This window comes from Engystomops pustulosus, chromosome 2 (genome assembly GCF_040894005.1).
Source record: "Engystomops pustulosus chromosome 2, aEngPut4.maternal, whole genome shotgun sequence".
NCBI lineage: Eukaryota > Metazoa > Chordata > Amphibia > Anura > Leptodactylidae > Engystomops > Engystomops pustulosus.
In genome coordinates this window covers 219,592,780-219,610,731 of record NC_092412.1, presented here as the reverse complement: position 1 = coordinate 219,610,731, position 17,952 = coordinate 219,592,780, and the positions used below count along the sequence as shown (strand labels likewise).

The following is a 17,952-nucleotide window of genomic DNA, read 5'->3' as shown; positions in this document are numbered from 1 at the left end:
TCCCAGAATACCCCTTTAAGGAAATTAATAGTTCTGTGTATCTACATGAGGTATAAACCTGTTTCTGGACACTTTGGGGGTCATGTTTCTTTACTCAGGATATTTGTGTTTGTCTTTTTTGTTATTTTAGGTTTTGGACTTGTTTGATTTATCTTAGAGGTGAATATATCAGGCAGCTGAGTCTGTTGGATTTTTGCGACTTTTATTAAGTCACACAAAACTCGTGATGCGCCAGCGGATGATAAAGCCCCCACAGTGAAATTATGTCCAACTTTCTAGCATGATGGAATTCAAGGAAAGTTTTTGAGTAAAATGTTGATTAGGAGGGATTTAGGAAGTATGAGAAGAGCCAAAGTAAGTTCCATGATTATATATTTAAAAAGTTCTTAAACTCATATGAACTATTGGTTAATATAAAGTAAGTGAACATCTATGGCTTTTACACTTAAAATAGCAAAGTTATATATACTATACTTCCTGACCCACTTCCATACACATGCTATCTGGCCTTAGCCGAGTATATTTCTGTCCTGAATTAGGAGAAACTACGGCAAGGCGCCTCTGATTTTTGCTAAACTCCTTGAAAACAAAAGGATTGAACAAGGAAATTCAATATGTCTGACCCATCTTTTAACGTAACCTCCTTTAGGGGGAATGTCCCCACCCAAATCATAAGGCTTAGCCAACTTTTCTCTAAAGTGTAAGAGATCTTTAGCATTATATGGTCACTAGACAACAGAGAAAAAAATAACTTTATATCCAAATTTTATACTAATAATAAATACAGTACATGTCTTCTTGAAAGAACCTCAAGGAATAATTGATGATAAATGGTGGTTAAAGCTCACTGAATATCGTTATTGTGCTACTCCCATACACAGTAGGAGGTATGAAGCAATATCCCTACTGTATGTAATAAGCCGGGCCAAGTATCCTTGTTGCTTCCTCCTTTCCTAGAATGCGAATGTGTTCTCACATCTGACAATTCAGACAAGGGAATGTAGAATTATAGAATAATAATGAAATGTGTGGAAGTGGAGCCCTAATGAATTAGACACATAGATGTCATTTTTATTACAAAAACACAGTATAGTATGTTGTTGCATAATAAAGTTTATATAATTGTTGCACAGTATATTGGGTGGAGGGAATGGAGTGTGGTGGGGGAACTGTAACTTTAACATGCCTGCCTAATGAACAAAGACGGAAGCCTGACCCATTGAGGACAATTCAAAAGGTAAGAGGACTTCTTCTTCCTTTATTCCATACAAAGATTACACGCTTCAACACTCCTGCGTCTCGGTCATGATTAAGACGGAGGAGTGTTGAAATGTTTAACATTGAAAATGATATCATCAAAACCTTGCGAAGCGTCCTAAATGTGCCGGGCTTCCACCTTTGTTTGTCGGTGCTTATCTGCTGGCTTCAGATTGTTGCGTTCACCGGGCCGAATGGAGGGTGGAAGCAGAAGGAGACTTTGGTTGAGCAGATTTACCACTGTCATTTATATTTCGTTGACTGCCTAATTAACAACCTTTGTCCTTTAGCCCTGCCTATAGTGATAAGAATTACTCTTTATAGGGAGTCAGACTGTGCCCCTATAGTAGTATGCAATGAGGAAAAAAGCGAAGGTCCAGCACTCGTTAGGAAGATAACTAAAAAATATTCTTTATTTCATTCTGAGTATAAAATTGTTAGCAAGGTCGAAGTCATGCCCTAGTCTAAAAACTGGTAACAATTTTATACTCTGAATGGTCCGTTACCATTTTTTAGACTAGGAGCATGAGTGCTCTAACAGTTTTTCGACATTGCTAACAATTATTTTTTATACTTATATTTTTTACTTATCTTCCTAACGAGTGCTGGACCTTCGCTTTTTTCCTCTTTGGATACCATTGTATCGGCACAGGATTTTCTTGCTGTTCCCGGCACCATTCACACTGTCAAGCAATCAAAAGGATTCCATACCATACATCTGAATGGTGAGCAGTGATTATTGCATTTGGTTTTTTTCTCCTATAGTAGTATGTATGAGATGTGGAGCCTCTAAACTGCATCCGGTACATGGCCCTGGGCTGTATGAATTTTATGCAATTTAATTCACTTACTACATATGGTACTAGAATCAAGATTCTCGGAGAATGAGGATGTGTCTCTTCTACCTGCTTTCAATATGTGGTTTCAAAACCTTTTGAGGACCTTCAAAAGCCCTAAAATTGCTGTTGTGCACATGTGTATTTAGGTCAGGAACAGATGTACAGAGATGTCATGGTTGAAGGTCTTTCTGAGTATAAGATTCGGTAGGTAGTTTGAGTGACCATGGGCCCCCATGAAGGCTTGGGCCCCAGGCTACTGCCCAAACTGCCTATATTATTATCCACTACTGATCCTTTATCACCTGTTTTTCTTCCTTCCATTTTACTCAATATAAATGGAGATTTCTGGTTTATGAACACATAAGTCACAGGAGCAAAATAACCCATTATATTGTTATAACAGCTATGACTAAAGCTTCACAAACAGGATTCATGAGAAAATCCTTGCTGCCAGGTATAGTTACCTACCAGAACCCGGCCCATTACAGATGAATTGTAAAAATGACATGTATATCACAATACTCTCTTATATTTCAACTATTAACATAAGGATATAATTTTATCATAGTAATGTAGAACAGAATATATATGATATAATGGAAAAGCCATGAACTAAATAGCCATACAAAACTTATTCTATTCCCCATCAATAAGGCTGCTCCAGGAATTAGGGTTACAAACTTATTTCATAAAAGGATCTTTAGAACTATTATAAGTTATGTGAAATAATTATCCATTATCATTATTATAGATCCTCCATTTATCATCCACTTCATAAAAACAGTAAAAGACATAAGGCAAAAACAATAGATAGGTTTGTTCTTAAGTTGGTTTTAAGTTAGGTTTTTAGGTTAAGTTGTTCTTAAGTTAGGTTTGTTCTTAAGTTGAATTTGTATGTAATTGCAGACACATGTGATAACTGTTACAGCTGTTTATTGCAGCCCAATGCCAAAGTACAGTAAATTACCAACATCCGTTTGTAACTAGGGGTCGTTTTAAGTAGGGGACCACCTGTAATAAGAATGAGCCCTACTCGTAAGGCTTTACAATCCCTTGTAGGGAGTAGAGACCATAGCTGAGGGCAAGTGCTGCTCAGATTGGGGGGTAGCATGGCTGCAGTTGGTTGTTTTTAAGGGTTTGGGGAGTAATTAGAAAATGTGGATTACAGGATGAACCATTGAGATTCTTATCTGAGAAGAAGACAGGAGGAGAAACAGAGCAGGTCAGATCTTTAGATCAAAGTGCTACATGTAAACTCTGCATAACTATATGTGGACCCCAAAAACAAACTTATATATTAGGGTGTGAACATCTCTACTCATGTATAAGGCTTGAAAAAGTCTTAGTACTGAAGCCAACAAACAAATGTATGGCACAGAAATCATCATCATCCCAGCACTGATAGATACATTATCCCTTTTACCTTCATAGTTGGGGGAGCTGTGGCCGGAGGTGACAGGGGACGATCGGGTAAGGTAACTTCGGAAGAGTTGGACAGCTCCTGTTTCCTGTGAATACAAAAGGGATGATTGTTACCGATTCTGCACAATAAAAACTAAATCAATATAAAAAATCAAAGGCCAACTTATTTCCTAAGACACGAGGATCGAGGAATAATACTCATATATGGTCTCCTTACCACAGGTCCATTATGGAACACCTATGAGAAAATCACCACCAGTGTAACGTGTGATGCGGCCAATGACTCAGACAAGGTGTTTCAGGTAACATTAATTTCAGGTGCTTTTCACTCAGGATGAAGGCAGATAGATAGCTTTGTGTTTCCATGACAACCTCATTACGCCAAATTTCCCTTGTCCCTCCCTCCTTCAATCTCCCATCTGGCATCAGCTTATTATGGACCACATTCTGTTTGTTTCTGGCTTTCCTTTATGTGGTATAAAGGATTACATAGAGAGCGTGTGATAGGGAAATGCTGGAGACCAACTAAACCCATGGAGGAAGGAGAAAACCGGATGCCCTATTATATCCAGGAAAGCGAGAGAGTGAATAGAGGGGCATGGAGGACAGCAGATATGTTTTCTTATGGTTCAGTGATTATTATGGCTTACAGGTGCAGTAAGTAAAAAGATCTAATGGGATAACGGCTCTTTTACTGATTTATGGGATGTTATATTGTAGCAGCGTTATTAGTTATTGTACCTGAATGCGGAGGGATTATAATAACGGATACATTTTAAGTAAAATGTTATGCCATTGCATCAGATGAGAAATATGGGCAATTCTTGTTTAATGCTGGTTTTTAGGGTGCATTTGCACTTAGAAGATTTATTGTTGAAATGTTTGATATATTCCCAAATACTTGAATGGTCATAAAGAAATCCATCTTTTTGTTACCAAAGGAACATGAATCCAGTCTTTTACAACAAATTTTTCCCTCTTACTCAGTCCTTTACCAAAACACCAATCCAGTGTCTATGGTAATAGCACCAATATTGGGGCACATTTACTTACCCGTCTGCGGAGTTCACAAAAGTGCATTGTTCGACGATAATGCACTGTGCCGGGATTCACTAAGATCGTGCAACCGATATACTGCATGTGTTGTTTCCCCGCTCAGGTCCGACAGAGTTCACCTTCTTCTTCCCGGTGTATGTAAGTGCATTGTCTTGTGACACAATTTTAAAGTTAAATCCTACGCTCAGTCTGAATCGTCCGACGGCACAACCCATGATTTCTGGCACATGAAAGCCAGCGCACCGGTGCCACAATCCTATTGCGTGTGACACAATCCCAGTGCAAATCCCGAAAACCGTGAACAGTTTGACGAAAGTGGGATCCGCGACCCTTAGTAAATAAGCCCCATTGCCTTCATAACCGTATTGACACTTATCCCTCTCTAATCACTATTGCTGGGTGACTATTCTGGGTTCCTGGGACTGACCCCTCAGAGCAGCCAAATTTACTATAATCTCCACTAGAAAACCGGCAAAAAACTCTTGCAGTTCAGACATGGTTTGAGTTTGCCTTGTATTTACTAAGAGGCTGGAGTCTCTTAGTAGATATGGGCACTGGACCACCTGCGGGAGAAAATGTTAAGATTGGAGTTTAAAAAGACAATCTTAAAGGGGTTCTCTGAGACCTATAAAAACTGCTATGTGGCCAGTCTCACGCGTCCCCAGCTCTCCGTTTGTTTACAGGGGCGCGGAAGCTGCGCTCAGACCCCCTTCCGGACTGCAGTGGTGGATGGCCACGCCCAGCTGCCACCATATCTCAGCACTGTATCAGGTGCTGGAATATGGGGATGTGTTTATTTTTTATAAGCAGCCTCCCTCTTGGCCACATAGCTGTTTTTTTAGGTCTCGGATAACCCCTTTAATGATCACCCCCAATGGCGCACATTCACAAAGGGTCCGCGGATCGCATTTTCGGTGGGTTTCCCAACCTTTTCCGCTTTGGGCCGCATTTAAATGGGGTTTTTGGTGCACGCAATCGGATTTTTGCGCTATCACGCCAACTTTCATGTGACACAAATTGGGGGCGTGGTCGCAAAGCCATGCAAATTGTGTCGCAAGCCATGCACTTACATGCACCAGGAAGAAGATGTGAACTCCGGCGGATACCAGCGGGGAAGCGACACATGCAAGAAATTGGACGCAAAATCTTAGTGAATCTTGGCAGCTTCGAATCCTCGCCGGACAACACACCTCGGGGATCGCGACGGGACAGGTAAGTAAATGTGCCCCAGTGTGTTTAAAAAGTGTACTATAATTTACCATAAAAAAAACAAACACTCTCGCTTCATGTACTCAAAAACCTTCACCTTGGAAATGACCAATCTTGAAATGGTTAAAGTAAAACATGTCGAAGACTATATAGTCACATCATTAATCTGCAACTTTAACGTGTTGACACTTGACAGCTCAAAAAATTCAGTTTTTGTTACTGTTTCTGTCAAATCCCATAACAGCTGGACCCAAATGTACGGCGCTATACGTCTTTTATCACACTGCAAACAAGCTGGGTTGCTACAGCAACAGGCCACATGGTTCCCTAGCACCGCAGAGTACAGGTGACCAATGCACCCAGGAGGATGTGGGCAATTAAAGACCAAAAGGAAAGTAGACAATGAATGAAACACATAGAAACCTAGGGAAACTGTACATGGACAAAGCAACCTAATATGGTGCCAAAAACCATTAGCTACAAAAGGACAGCTTTGGATGGAGAGACCCCACAACTACCAATACACATGTGGATTTTGTTATTCAAAACTGTACAAATAATTTATAAGCTCACATCCTGGTCCTATACAAAACTGTAATATTATTTCCTTCTTAACTCCATCCAGTGTATATCCTCTGAACTCAGCAACATGCACAGATTTTGTTCCCTAACACAACATGTACCTTACCGACAGCCTGGGCCTTTATGGCCTCTTGTGATTTCCTCCAAAGAGTCACCATATCTAAAGCTCAAATCCAACACCAGAGAGAAGGTAAAACTTCAGACTACTTGTCTCATAGTGATGGCCCTAATTACTGCACTGAGTGTAATTAGGGTTGGTTTCTTAAAGGGGCCGGTCACCATACTTTCCGTAAATACTGTTAGATACAGGTAGAGTCCTTTTAACTAAATATCACTCTTATTTTAGCTAAAAAATTTTCCTCACATCCACATAGCATCAACTTAAACTCAAAACATGCCCTCATGGACTTCTACTCATTCCCATTCTCCATGGAGGCTGCTGTGATTTCATCTGATCAGATACATACATACAGTAGTTTTTGCAAAAGTTCATAGGTAAAGGACCTTGGATGTTCACATGACATGAATTTCTGGATGGTGAGAAGGATGCATAGGGCACCGGGAGGAATAGACAGGGGGCATGCCCCTTTTGACTCACTCAGGGTCTCCTTTAATGCTGATTTCCCAAGCCAAAAGTATTGAAATACACTGTCTGTATCACTCCTTCTCTGTTTTCTAGATCTCTGCTAATGTCATTCTATAGAAAGTTTCATTGCTTACTTCCTGTGGACATGGTCATGTGATGTCACACAGATGCACGGCTCGTTATATCACAGATAGTAATCAGAACCATGTGTTGTAACAAGCCGTGGATCTGTATGACATTACATGACCATGGGGCGGTTTTTAACCACTGGAAGATAACTATGAAGCTTCTTTTAGAATGACAGCAAGCAGAGATCTAGAAAACAGTGAGGAATTGATACAGAAAGTACATTGCAAACGAGTATAACTTTCATTACACATAGTATATCAATTATTTGCTGGAAATAGACAACCCCTTTAAGGATAAGTAACAGATCCAGTTTAAGATTTCTTCATGCTTGTGCTCAGTGAATGAGTATAAAACACACCAATAGTCTTCTTTACATCATGGTATTCCTACTTCCAATAAAACTATGGAGACTATAATATCTTACACTCCCTATCTTATTTCCCTCATCGTCTCCATTCTCCCCAGTGACCATAATATATGAAAATCATATACTAAGCTAATAATAGTCAGGACATAGTGTAATGCAATGTAATATTCTAATATAATGTATCTTATAAATCTGGAAAATTTTAATATTCCACACGATTATAATTTATTAAAATGAGATGAGCAGTGACCTAGACTGAATCCATAAAAAGTGAGGATTAGCTTTTGGAAAGTATATCTCCATGTATATGAGATACAAACTAGTCATTATTTACATGAAAAAGCGGTGCTTACTATTATATTTCTCTGAGAAACAAGAAATTGGTTCCTGCTCATAACTTTTTATAAGCAGATCACTGAGGGGCGTGACTACAGTGGTAGCAGTCATAGCAGCCACTACGGGGCCCGCAGTCTCAGGGGGCCCAGTCATCCGACCTGACACAGTAAAGAGTAGAGGATGTGCACCACATTGTACAGCATAATATGTATATGACATAAATGTGATGTATATATGCTCTGCGATGTGTATATGCTGTATTTGTATACAATGAATGGTGTCTGTATATACTGTATGTTCGTACATATGCTGTGTGTGTATACAGTGTATGGTGTCTGTATATCCTGTCTGTGTGTATAAATGCTGTATGTGTATGAGATGTATGGTGTCTGTATATACTGTATGTGTGTATACATGCTGTATGTGTGTGTACAAAGATTACGCAGCGCTGCACAGAATTTGCCAAATCAGTCCCTGTCCCCATGGGGCTCACAATCTAATCACCTACCAGTATGTTTTGGAATGTGGAAGGAAAGCATAGAGAACATACAAACTCCTTGTAGATGTTGACCTGGATGGGACTTGAACCCAGGACCCCAGCTCTGCAAGGTTGTAGTGCTAACCTCTGAGCCACCGTGCTGCCCTACTGCTATAATGAGACCAGGGGAGGACATTTATTTTTTTCATTGGGCCGCATGAGAATTGTTTTAGAGGGCCAGACTAATATACTTAACTAACTGCATCATTACTTAATGCTGGGGAGGGGAGCTCACATTTTTCAATGAGCTCAGGCGTGCCGATCTGAGAAAGGGGTCTGCATGTGGCTCTTGGCCAGACAATGCCCAGGTCTGTGCAGGAGTGTTCCTATCTCATTTATCTTTAGTTTCTTACATTAAAAAGATGACTGTGATTTGTGTACCTAAGGCTGCATTCACACAGTCGTATGGGGGATGTATATACAGCCGACATATATACATCCCCCATAGCCGGCAATGGGCACATGGCGCTGTACGGGAGCGGTAGGGTGCAGAACAAGTGCGGCACCATACCGTTTCATAGCCAGGAAAAAGATAGGACATGTCCTATCTTTTCCCGTAATACGGCGCCGTGCGCCATATATCACACCGACATGCGCCCACCATGCTACGGTACAGCTGTCCCACGTCGTCCACGTCGAATGTAGCCTAAGAAAGATATATTGTAGAAACTGTCTTGGGCACTTCTAATATACTTTATAACAATATGCAATATAATATTATAGCAATATAACATTCTTTATAGCAATAAGACTCCCCCCCTCCTCTTTCTGCATATAATACACAGATATAAAGAGCGCCTCAGTTATCAGGTAACACTTTCCAGGCTGAGAATCAGGATTTTAGAAGAAAGTTAGAGGCTGCTGACGTCTCTCAGAAGTCATGACACAGCTTAGTGACTGCTTCATGACTCATCTCTGCTGATCCTGGCAATGGTCGACTCATTCAGCGCGAAAATGCGCTCATTGCTTCTCCCTCCCCTCCCCAGACAGCATTTACACCCGGGATCATTCCACTTTCTGGAGCACCTCTTCATTTTCTGTTCCCTCTCTCTCTGGAGCTGAATGCATCTCTATTATTATTAAGTAATTGATTTCTGGTGGATGCAAATCACTTCATTTTCTGCAGCCAAATCTTATAATGACTATTGACACAAACCTATTTATATAGTAAATCATAATTCTATTCCTTCTTCTCTCCCTAATTACTTGGAACAAAAACTTTCAGAGAGGTATTTTCAGGTGATCAGATATTTCTTCTTGAAATCTGTGGTATTGTCTTCATATGTCAAACAAAGTCTCAAAGGTAAATCCACCATGGAAATCCATCATGATAAATCAGGGAGACTTGGTTAGGCGCTCATAGATCCAGGCACTGCGATTTACTGAATCTGTATAATGTGTATATGAGGAGCTCTCCCTAGAGGTGGCTGTATAATATATATGTATGGAGCGCCCCCTAGAGGTGGTTAATCAATCTGTATGTAAGGAGCTCCCCCTAGAGGTGGCTGTATAATATATATATGTCAGGTGCTCCCCTAGAGGTGGCTGTATAATCTGTATGTGAGGAGCTCCCCCTAGAAGTGGCTGTATAATATATATATATATATATATATATATAAGTCAGGTGCTCCCCCTAGAGGTGGTTGTTTAATCTGTATGTGAGGAGTTCCCCCTAGAGGTGGCTGTATAATCTGTATGTGAGGAGCTCCCCCTAGAAGTGGCTGTATAATATGCATGTGAGGAGCCCCCTAGAAGTGCCTGTAAAATATATATCAGAGGAGCTCCCCCAAGAGGTGGCCGTATAATCTGTATGTGAGAAGCTCCCCTTAGAGGCAGCTGTATAATATGTATGTGAGGAGTTCCCCCTAGAGGCGGCTATATAATATGTATGTGAGTAGCTCCCCCTAGAAGTGGCTGTATAATATGTATGTGAGGAGCTCCCCCTATAGGTGGCTGTATGATCTGTATGTGAGGAGCTCCCCGTAGAGGTGGCTGTATAATATGTATGTGAGGAGCTCCCCCTAGAGGTGGCTGTATGATCTGTATGTGAGGAGCTCCCTGTAGAGGTGGCTGTATAATATGTATGTGAGTAGCTCCCCCTAGAAGTGGCTGTATAATATGTATGTGAGGAGCTCCCCCTAGAGACGGCTATATAATATGTATGTGAGTAGCTCCCCCTAGAAGTGGCTGTATAATATGTATGTGAGGAGCTCCCCCTAGAGGTGGCTGTATGATCTGTATGTGAGGAGCTCCCCGTAGAGGTGGCTGTATAATATGTATGTGAGGAGCTCCCCCTAGAGGTGGCTGTATGATCTGTATGTGAGGAGCTCCCCCTAGAGGTGGCTATAAAATCTGTATTTGAGGAGCTCCCCCTAGTGGTAGAAACTAGGGGTCATGTTATCCATAGCCTCCTTTGTTCTAACACAGTGGTTCTTAACTGGAGTCGGGCTCAGGGGTTTGGCGGAGCCTCTGCCATGGAGGTCATGACACATATTTGATTTATCACTAAAGAAGGGTTCAGTGAATGTGCATATGAAACTGTTCAGTTTGGTACCTCAAACAAGGTTTAGGACCTCTGATCTAACATGAACTTTTACAATTATGCTAATGAGAATAAAGGCGGGTCTTACCAAAGCCCCTTCATACTGTAGGTTGACAGGCTTAATGTGAGGATTACAGCAGGTAAAGGGAGGGGGGAAGTGCTCCTGCAAAGTGTAACAGCCTGTGAAGTTACAGCACAGATGGACTCAGTTAACACCTCTAAGAGCACGTCAGACACATTAGCATAATTATAACAGTTGATTTTCAGAAGAAAATAGGCCATGGATAACACATATAAACAAATATAAGAAGATTACCACAGTTATACTGCTTGAAAAGTAAGTTCTCCTTGGTTTATCATGATGGATTTTAATGATAGATTAAAATTATGTCATAATGGATGTACTTATTATAAAGATTGCCTCATGATGCAATGTTTTTTTGCTATATGCAGAGATTTGTGAACTTGATGTTCAGCTAAGTCTAGTAGATGTAATCGTCTCCATCTTGTACATGATTCAATCCGTCAGTGACAATATATGGTAGAAAGTCTTATTTGTGAGCTGTGTTCTGGTTCTGGCTTAATTGATGGCTCATAGTACAATAATATACATAAAACTGTACTATGGTCTGGAAGACAATTGTTTTTTTATTCGTTTTTTTTATAGGACCAAAGGTCCATGGAAACTATTGTGAACAACTCATCATGATTTCCCATCAGCCTGATGAACATAATACACATCAGATGAAAGCAGTTGTGACATGCCCCCTAGTGGACATAATGTCATAAATCTCACACACCTTGACAATAAGAATTTACACTACAAATAGGTAAGGCTGCATCAATATGAAGATTTATCAAAATACACTGAACATTAGACCCACATTATACAATTTATATTAATTGTGTGTTTCTGACTTTTGGCTTTATTTTATCACTTGCACAAAATATCTTATTCTATGAGGTTATTCTATTTTGGAAATATCTCTAATGCAAGGTGGAAGAGTGGCAGATAAAAAAAATATATATATATATGATGGCTGGTTCAAGCTGCAGAATTTTTTCTTTATTAAATTATGTTATACTATTCCCATATAAAGAATGGCTGGAGCATTTTACAAGCTCTAATACCTCTTGTGTATCCCCCTCATCCTCATAGACTGTAAGCTCTTGTGTCACCCCCTCATCCTCATAGACTGTAAGCTCTTGTGTCACCCCCTCATCCTCATAGATTGTAAGCTCTTGTGTCCCTCCTCATCCTCATAGATTGTAAGCTCTTGTGTCCCCCCTCATCTCCTCATAGACTGTAAGCTCTTGTGTCACCCCCTCATCCTCATAGACTGTAAGCTCTTCTGTCACACCCTCATCCTCATAGACTGTAAGCTCTTGTGTCACCCCCTCATCCTCATAGACTGTAAGCTCTTGTGTCACCCCCTCATCCTCATAGACTGTAAGCTCTTGTGTCACCCTCTTCATCCTCATAGGCTGTAAGCTCTTGTGTCACCCCCTCATCCTCATAGACTGTAAGCTCTTGTGTCACCCCCTCATCCTCATAGACTGTAAGCTCTTGTGTCACCCCCTCATCCTCATAGACTGTAAGCTCTTGTGTCACCCCCTCATCCTCATAGACTGTAAGCTCTTGTGTCACCCCCTCATCCTCATAGACTGTAAGCTCTTGTGTCACCCCCTCATCCTCATAGACTGTAAGCTCTTGTGTCACCCCCCCATCCTCATAGACTGTAACCTCTTGTGTCACCCCCTCATCTTCATAGACTGTTAGCTCTTGTGTCACACCCCCTCATTCTCATAGACTGTAAGCTCTTGTGTCACCCCCTCATCCTCATAGACTGTAAGCTCTTGTGTCACCTTCTTCATCCTCATAGACTGTAAGCTCTTGTGTCACCCCCTCATCCTCATACACTGTAAGCTCTTGTGTCACCTCCTCATCCTCATAGACTGTAAGATCTTGTGTCACACCCCCTCATCCTCATAGACTGTAAGCTCTTCTGTCACCCCCTCATCCTCATAGACTGTAAGCTCTTGTGTCACCCCCTCATCCTCATAGACTGTAAGCTCTTGTGTCACCCTCTTCATCCTCATAGACTGTAAGCTCTTGTGTCACCCCCTCATCCTCATAGACTGTAAGCTCTTGTGTCACCCTCTTCATCCTCATAGACTGTAAGCTCTTGTGTCACCCCCTCATCCTCATAGACTGTAAGCTCTTGTGTCACCCTCTTCATCCTCATAGACTGTAAGCTCTTGTGTCACCCCCTCATCCTCATAGACTGTAAGCTCTTGTGTCACCCTCTTCATCCTCATAGGCTGTAAGCTCTTGTGTCACCCCCTCATCCTCATAGACTGTAAGCTCTTGTGTCACCCCCTCATCCTCATAGACTGTAAGCTCTTGTGTCACCCCCTCATCCTCATAGACTGTAAGCTCTTGTGTCACCCCCTCATACTCATAGACTGTAAGCTCTTGTGTCACCCCCTCATCCTCATAGACTGTAAGCTCTTGTGTCACCCCCTCATCCTCATAGACTGTAAGCTCTTGTGTCACCTCCTCATCCTTATAGACTGTAAGCTCTTGTGTCACCCCCTCATCCTCATAGACTGTAAGCTCTTGTGTCACCCCCTCATCCTCATAGACTGTAAGCTCGTGTCACCCCCTCATCCTCATAGACTGTAAGCTCTTGTGTCACCCCCTCATCCTCATAGACTGTAAGCTCTTGTGTCACCCTCTAATCCTCATAGACTGTAAGCTCTTGTGTCACCCCCTCATCCGCATAGACTGTAAGCTCTTGTGTCACCCCCTCATCCTCATAGACTGTAAGCTCTTGTGTCACCCCCTCATCCTCATAGACTGTAAGCTCTTGTGTCACCCCCTCATCCTCATAGACTGTAAGCTCTTGTGTCACCCCCTCATCCTCATAGACTGTAAGCTCTTGTGTCACCCCCTCATCCTCATAGACTGTAAGCTCTTGTGTCACCCCCTCATCCTCATAGACTGTAAGCTCTTGTGTCACCCACTTCATCCTGTAATGTAATATTATATTTGTATATGTCCCCTATGATTTGTAAAACACCACAGAATATGATGGCGCTATATAAATAAAGATTGTTATTATTATATATATTCTTTATATTTTGTGATTAAAGTAATATTTGATGCTTAGGCGGAGCACGTGTTACTGCCATCAGTGGAGAAATACACCAGTCCTAGTAGAAAATATTGTAAACTCCAGATCATCAGGTTATACTTCAGTAGTCAGATAGGATTAAATAAAGAAGCCCTCCAGCAGGGGTGGCTTAAGACTGCCAGGGGCCCCGGGCTGTATGATAATTATAGCCCCTACAGGTCTGGAATCACTTCCTACATGTGGTACTAGTATCCGCTTCTTGGGGAATGGAGGATGTGTCCCTTCTGTCTGCTTTCAATCCGTGGTTTCAGGACCATTGGAGGATCATCAAAGGTTTTTTAATGGCTCTTGTGTAGATGTGTATTGAAAGCAGCAACATATGTACGAGGATTTCATGGGTGTAGGGCCTTCACAGTATAAAATTTGGTGAGTGGTTTGAGTGTCTAGGCCCCCTAGAATTTTGGACCCCGGCACTACCGCCCAAACCGCCTATATTATAATCTACTACTACCCTCAAGATAGCGTATAATCCTCACATGGGGGATGGAGAGCCACAAGATTCCTGGGCAGGACCTAGCAAATACAGTTATGGAAGAGCCAGCACTCCCAAAAATCTATGAAAAAGCTGGGAATAATTCCATGTAAAAATTTGACCAAAACATTGAACTTTTACATGAAGTAAATCTCACCTTTTTTATGGATGGTGCCTTTTTCAGAATAGATTGATGTGTCGTGTAGATAAGGAGATGGATAGATAACAGAATAACCTCGGCATATCCCATTTAGATTCTGTTGGCAGTAATTGTATGTTTTCGGATTCCCCTGCAGTCAGGAGTCATACAGAGATACGTATTCTCACAGGGCTCTATATATATGTGTATATATTTTAATGCTTACATTGTGATTTTCACACCCAAGATGTTTGGGGAATGTACTGCAATCTGTCAGCTGCGGGATATGAAGTTTTATTGGCACAACATGTTACTCTACAAGTGAGTAGATTTCTCTCCAGTGCGCCCCTGACCCACGTAAGTCACTCTATCGCAAGGCACACCGAATTCATCATGGCGTAGGCTCAGTCATCTGTTATATACTGCATCTAGATTAATTGGATACTAAATCCATAACGTTGTGACTAATCACGTTGGCATTGTGCTATGGAAAAGTCTCATTCAATTACAAATACTGTTTATTTGTAACATATTCGGGTAAAGTACAGTATATGAGATGTGGTCGTGATACACCCATAAACTGCACAGACCATATGACCCAGGTGTTAAACTGGGACACTAAATCACCCACTAATGCGAACCTAGGCTCAAATATTTTAAATTCTAATAAAATATTGTTCAAAAATATTTTAGTCTATTGAGTGGGGACACTCAATACTTTATGATATATATGAATGCAGCCGATGATACTTTACTGTCTAGTGTGTAAATGAATCGTGCATTGTTCATATACATTTGGTATTACAACTATTCACTTTGTTTAAGACGAGCACCTGGCACCCTACTGATGGGACCTTCTACATTGCAGACAGAACAGATAAGAAGACAGTTCTGACTGTAGTGCAGTGGCTGAACTACAATCGTTGTAGACAGTGATGAGCAGACCCAGCTTGGTAAGCGTTTTTGGTTAACCGGGATTAAAAGATTAGTTTGGGTACCTGTACACACTGCTAATACCCACAATCAGTGTTGGTACCCATTGCGGGTAGGGGTGAATCTAAACTATCTACTGTATGAGGCGAGCTATAGAATTCCCCTTCTGCACCATCCTGTAGTTATAGATCAGGATATTTTTTTTTAGTAAGAGGGTTCTCCGCTCAACTTCACACACCCGTGCATCAGTTGTGAAGAGACACTGGGGCACATTTTCTAGTGCAAACATCACTAAAAATGCTCTGCCTGTGTAAAATGCTGGGTGCGCCAGATTCATTAAGAACGTGCCCCAGAAATTATGAATCTGTCGCTTCCCTGCTCTTGTCCGACAGAGTTCACCAACTTTTTTCTGGTGCAACTTTAACATAGGGTGTGCAACAGACTTTACGTGTTAAATACATGCCGTTACACTTCTTATTTGTGTCCCATGGAGGCCAGAAGCTGTGCCACAAAACGGTCGTGTGCGACACAATTGTGCTGCAGACACTTCATAAATACCTGTGCAAGCCATTTACACCTAAAACAACCTGCAAAGTCCATCAGAAAACTGGCGCAAAGCCTTAGTCTCTCCTTTCCTTTGGCAAAAAGACTCCATTACATAATTGTGAGTCAAACTCTCAAGAGACCCCGGCACCCTGTATAAATTACATTTCCTGCCACCACTGGCTACGGTACAACAAATGCTAAAAGACTATAACTTACCCAATATTTCTGGACGGGAAGAAAAAATGTGTTAAAATCCTACATGATGCCCAAAATCCTATACACCCTTTTGATGCTCCCTATTTCGATACCCAGGAAATTCTTTGCAGGAATTAGGAAACTATTTTCATCTTACCTGTAGCGCGGAAAACACACCCTGAAGAAATGGAAATGGAGACATGGGCTGGGGGATTTCTTCAAAATAGCAGACAATATGCCAGAAGAAGAGTTGAAAAGCAGAAGGGTGGTAGGGGCTTACCCACAAGGTAACCAAGGTTTCTCACATACATGATCTTCTGTTGGCAAGGAAGGCACAGGTTTACCTTTTATATATTTCAGCATGGGAGAAAGAGATGGGCCTCACCCTGACAGATTTACAATACAACTGGGTTTTTTTTGACACTCCTATGGATTCTCCAGATGTGTAAGGTTACAACTACAAGAACCACTACAAGTTATTGGCACACTGGTATAAAACTCCAGAGGCTTTATTCACCACTCGGCAATGTTGGAGGTGTGGGCAAGATCTGGGTACTTATACTTACTTATGGTGGTCTTACTCTCTAATCACGAGATCTAGAATTACTGGATTCTAGAATCACGGGATCTAGAATCTGCTCCATCTGTTGGACTAACATGCAGCTATCCTTACCACTGATTTGCTTGGGTATAGCACCAGAGGGTAACTATGGCTATAGGCATTTGAATGTGTAACAACCCATTGACATAATCTGGCTTTAATCTCCATGTATATTGAGCCCTCTTGCTAACTGACCTAATGTACCATTGTATGCTGTATCATCACCATTGTTTCACTGTTCCAAAAATCAATAAAAACAGAATTGATATAAAAGAAAACTGGTGCAAAGCCTTTAGTAAATGTGGCCACTGTTTTTAAGAATCATGCCATGCTTTGTTGCAAATGACTGCTCCCACCCATTTTGCTGCCTGTAGTCAACGTTCTTGAGGTGGGAATTCAAAAATGTTCTGGCATATGCAACCATCCGGAGACTGACAAGGCAAAGTAGTGAGAATTAGGGGACATTGTAAGGTCTCAAGATGAACCCACAGTTTGCAACTGATGTTACGAAAAAAATTGAAAATCGTCACGGCATCAGTCACAATTTAATAGCAATGGCAGGCCCTGCTCACTCGTACACATAACCAAGGTACTATATGCAATCTGGGAAGGACTTGAGGACTAGACACACATTATAAACAGGGTAGTCACAAGGGAGAAATAGACTTAAGAATGCAACTAAGGATAGTCTGAGATAGGTACAGGAGACACATCAATGTAGTCAATTTAAGAGCTTTACATACAGAGCATACAGCCAAGCCATGACAGGACCTTTCCATCTCTACCACCAGGATGAAGTATTATAAACCAAGCACACTGACATAATGGTATGTCCCTCTTTTGCAGGATCTGCTCTTTTTTTAGCTTCTTATTCACTGGTTTCTACAAAAATAGGCTTTTAACTTTATGAAAATGAGCCTGAGGGTCTCCCGGCTCCATAGGTGTTACTGGATCCTGGAGCCCCAAGGCTCATTTGCATAATTTAAAGAAGATCAGATACTGCCAG

The 17,952-nt window shown here is 41.3% G+C and overlaps 1 protein-coding gene and 1 long non-coding RNA gene across 8 annotated transcripts in view; one reads left to right on the top strand and one right to left on the bottom strand.

The window, feature by feature from the left end:
• The window catches only part of RAP1GAP2 (RAP1 GTPase activating protein 2), a 517,296-nt gene that overhangs the window by 163,114 nt on the left and 336,230 nt on the right, over nucleotides 1-17,952 (bottom strand). For 6 of the 7 annotated variants that reach the window (XM_072138202.1, XM_072138205.1, XM_072138206.1 and 3 more), the window contains one exon: nucleotides 3,520-3,604. In XM_072138202.1, coding sequence (XP_071994303.1) covers nucleotides 3,520-3,604 — 85 coding nt within the window. Of the gene's footprint in view, nucleotides 1-3,519; nucleotides 3,605-5,880; nucleotides 5,973-17,952 lie in introns of those variants that run through there. The other variant, XM_072138210.1, reaches the window with a different exon arrangement.
• On the top strand, nucleotides 15,546-16,756 carry LOC140116734 (uncharacterized). Its single transcript, XR_011852943.1, has 3 exons — nucleotides 15,546-15,624; nucleotides 16,509-16,632; nucleotides 16,706-16,756. It is a non-coding gene; the product is annotated as an uncharacterized lncRNA (long non-coding RNA).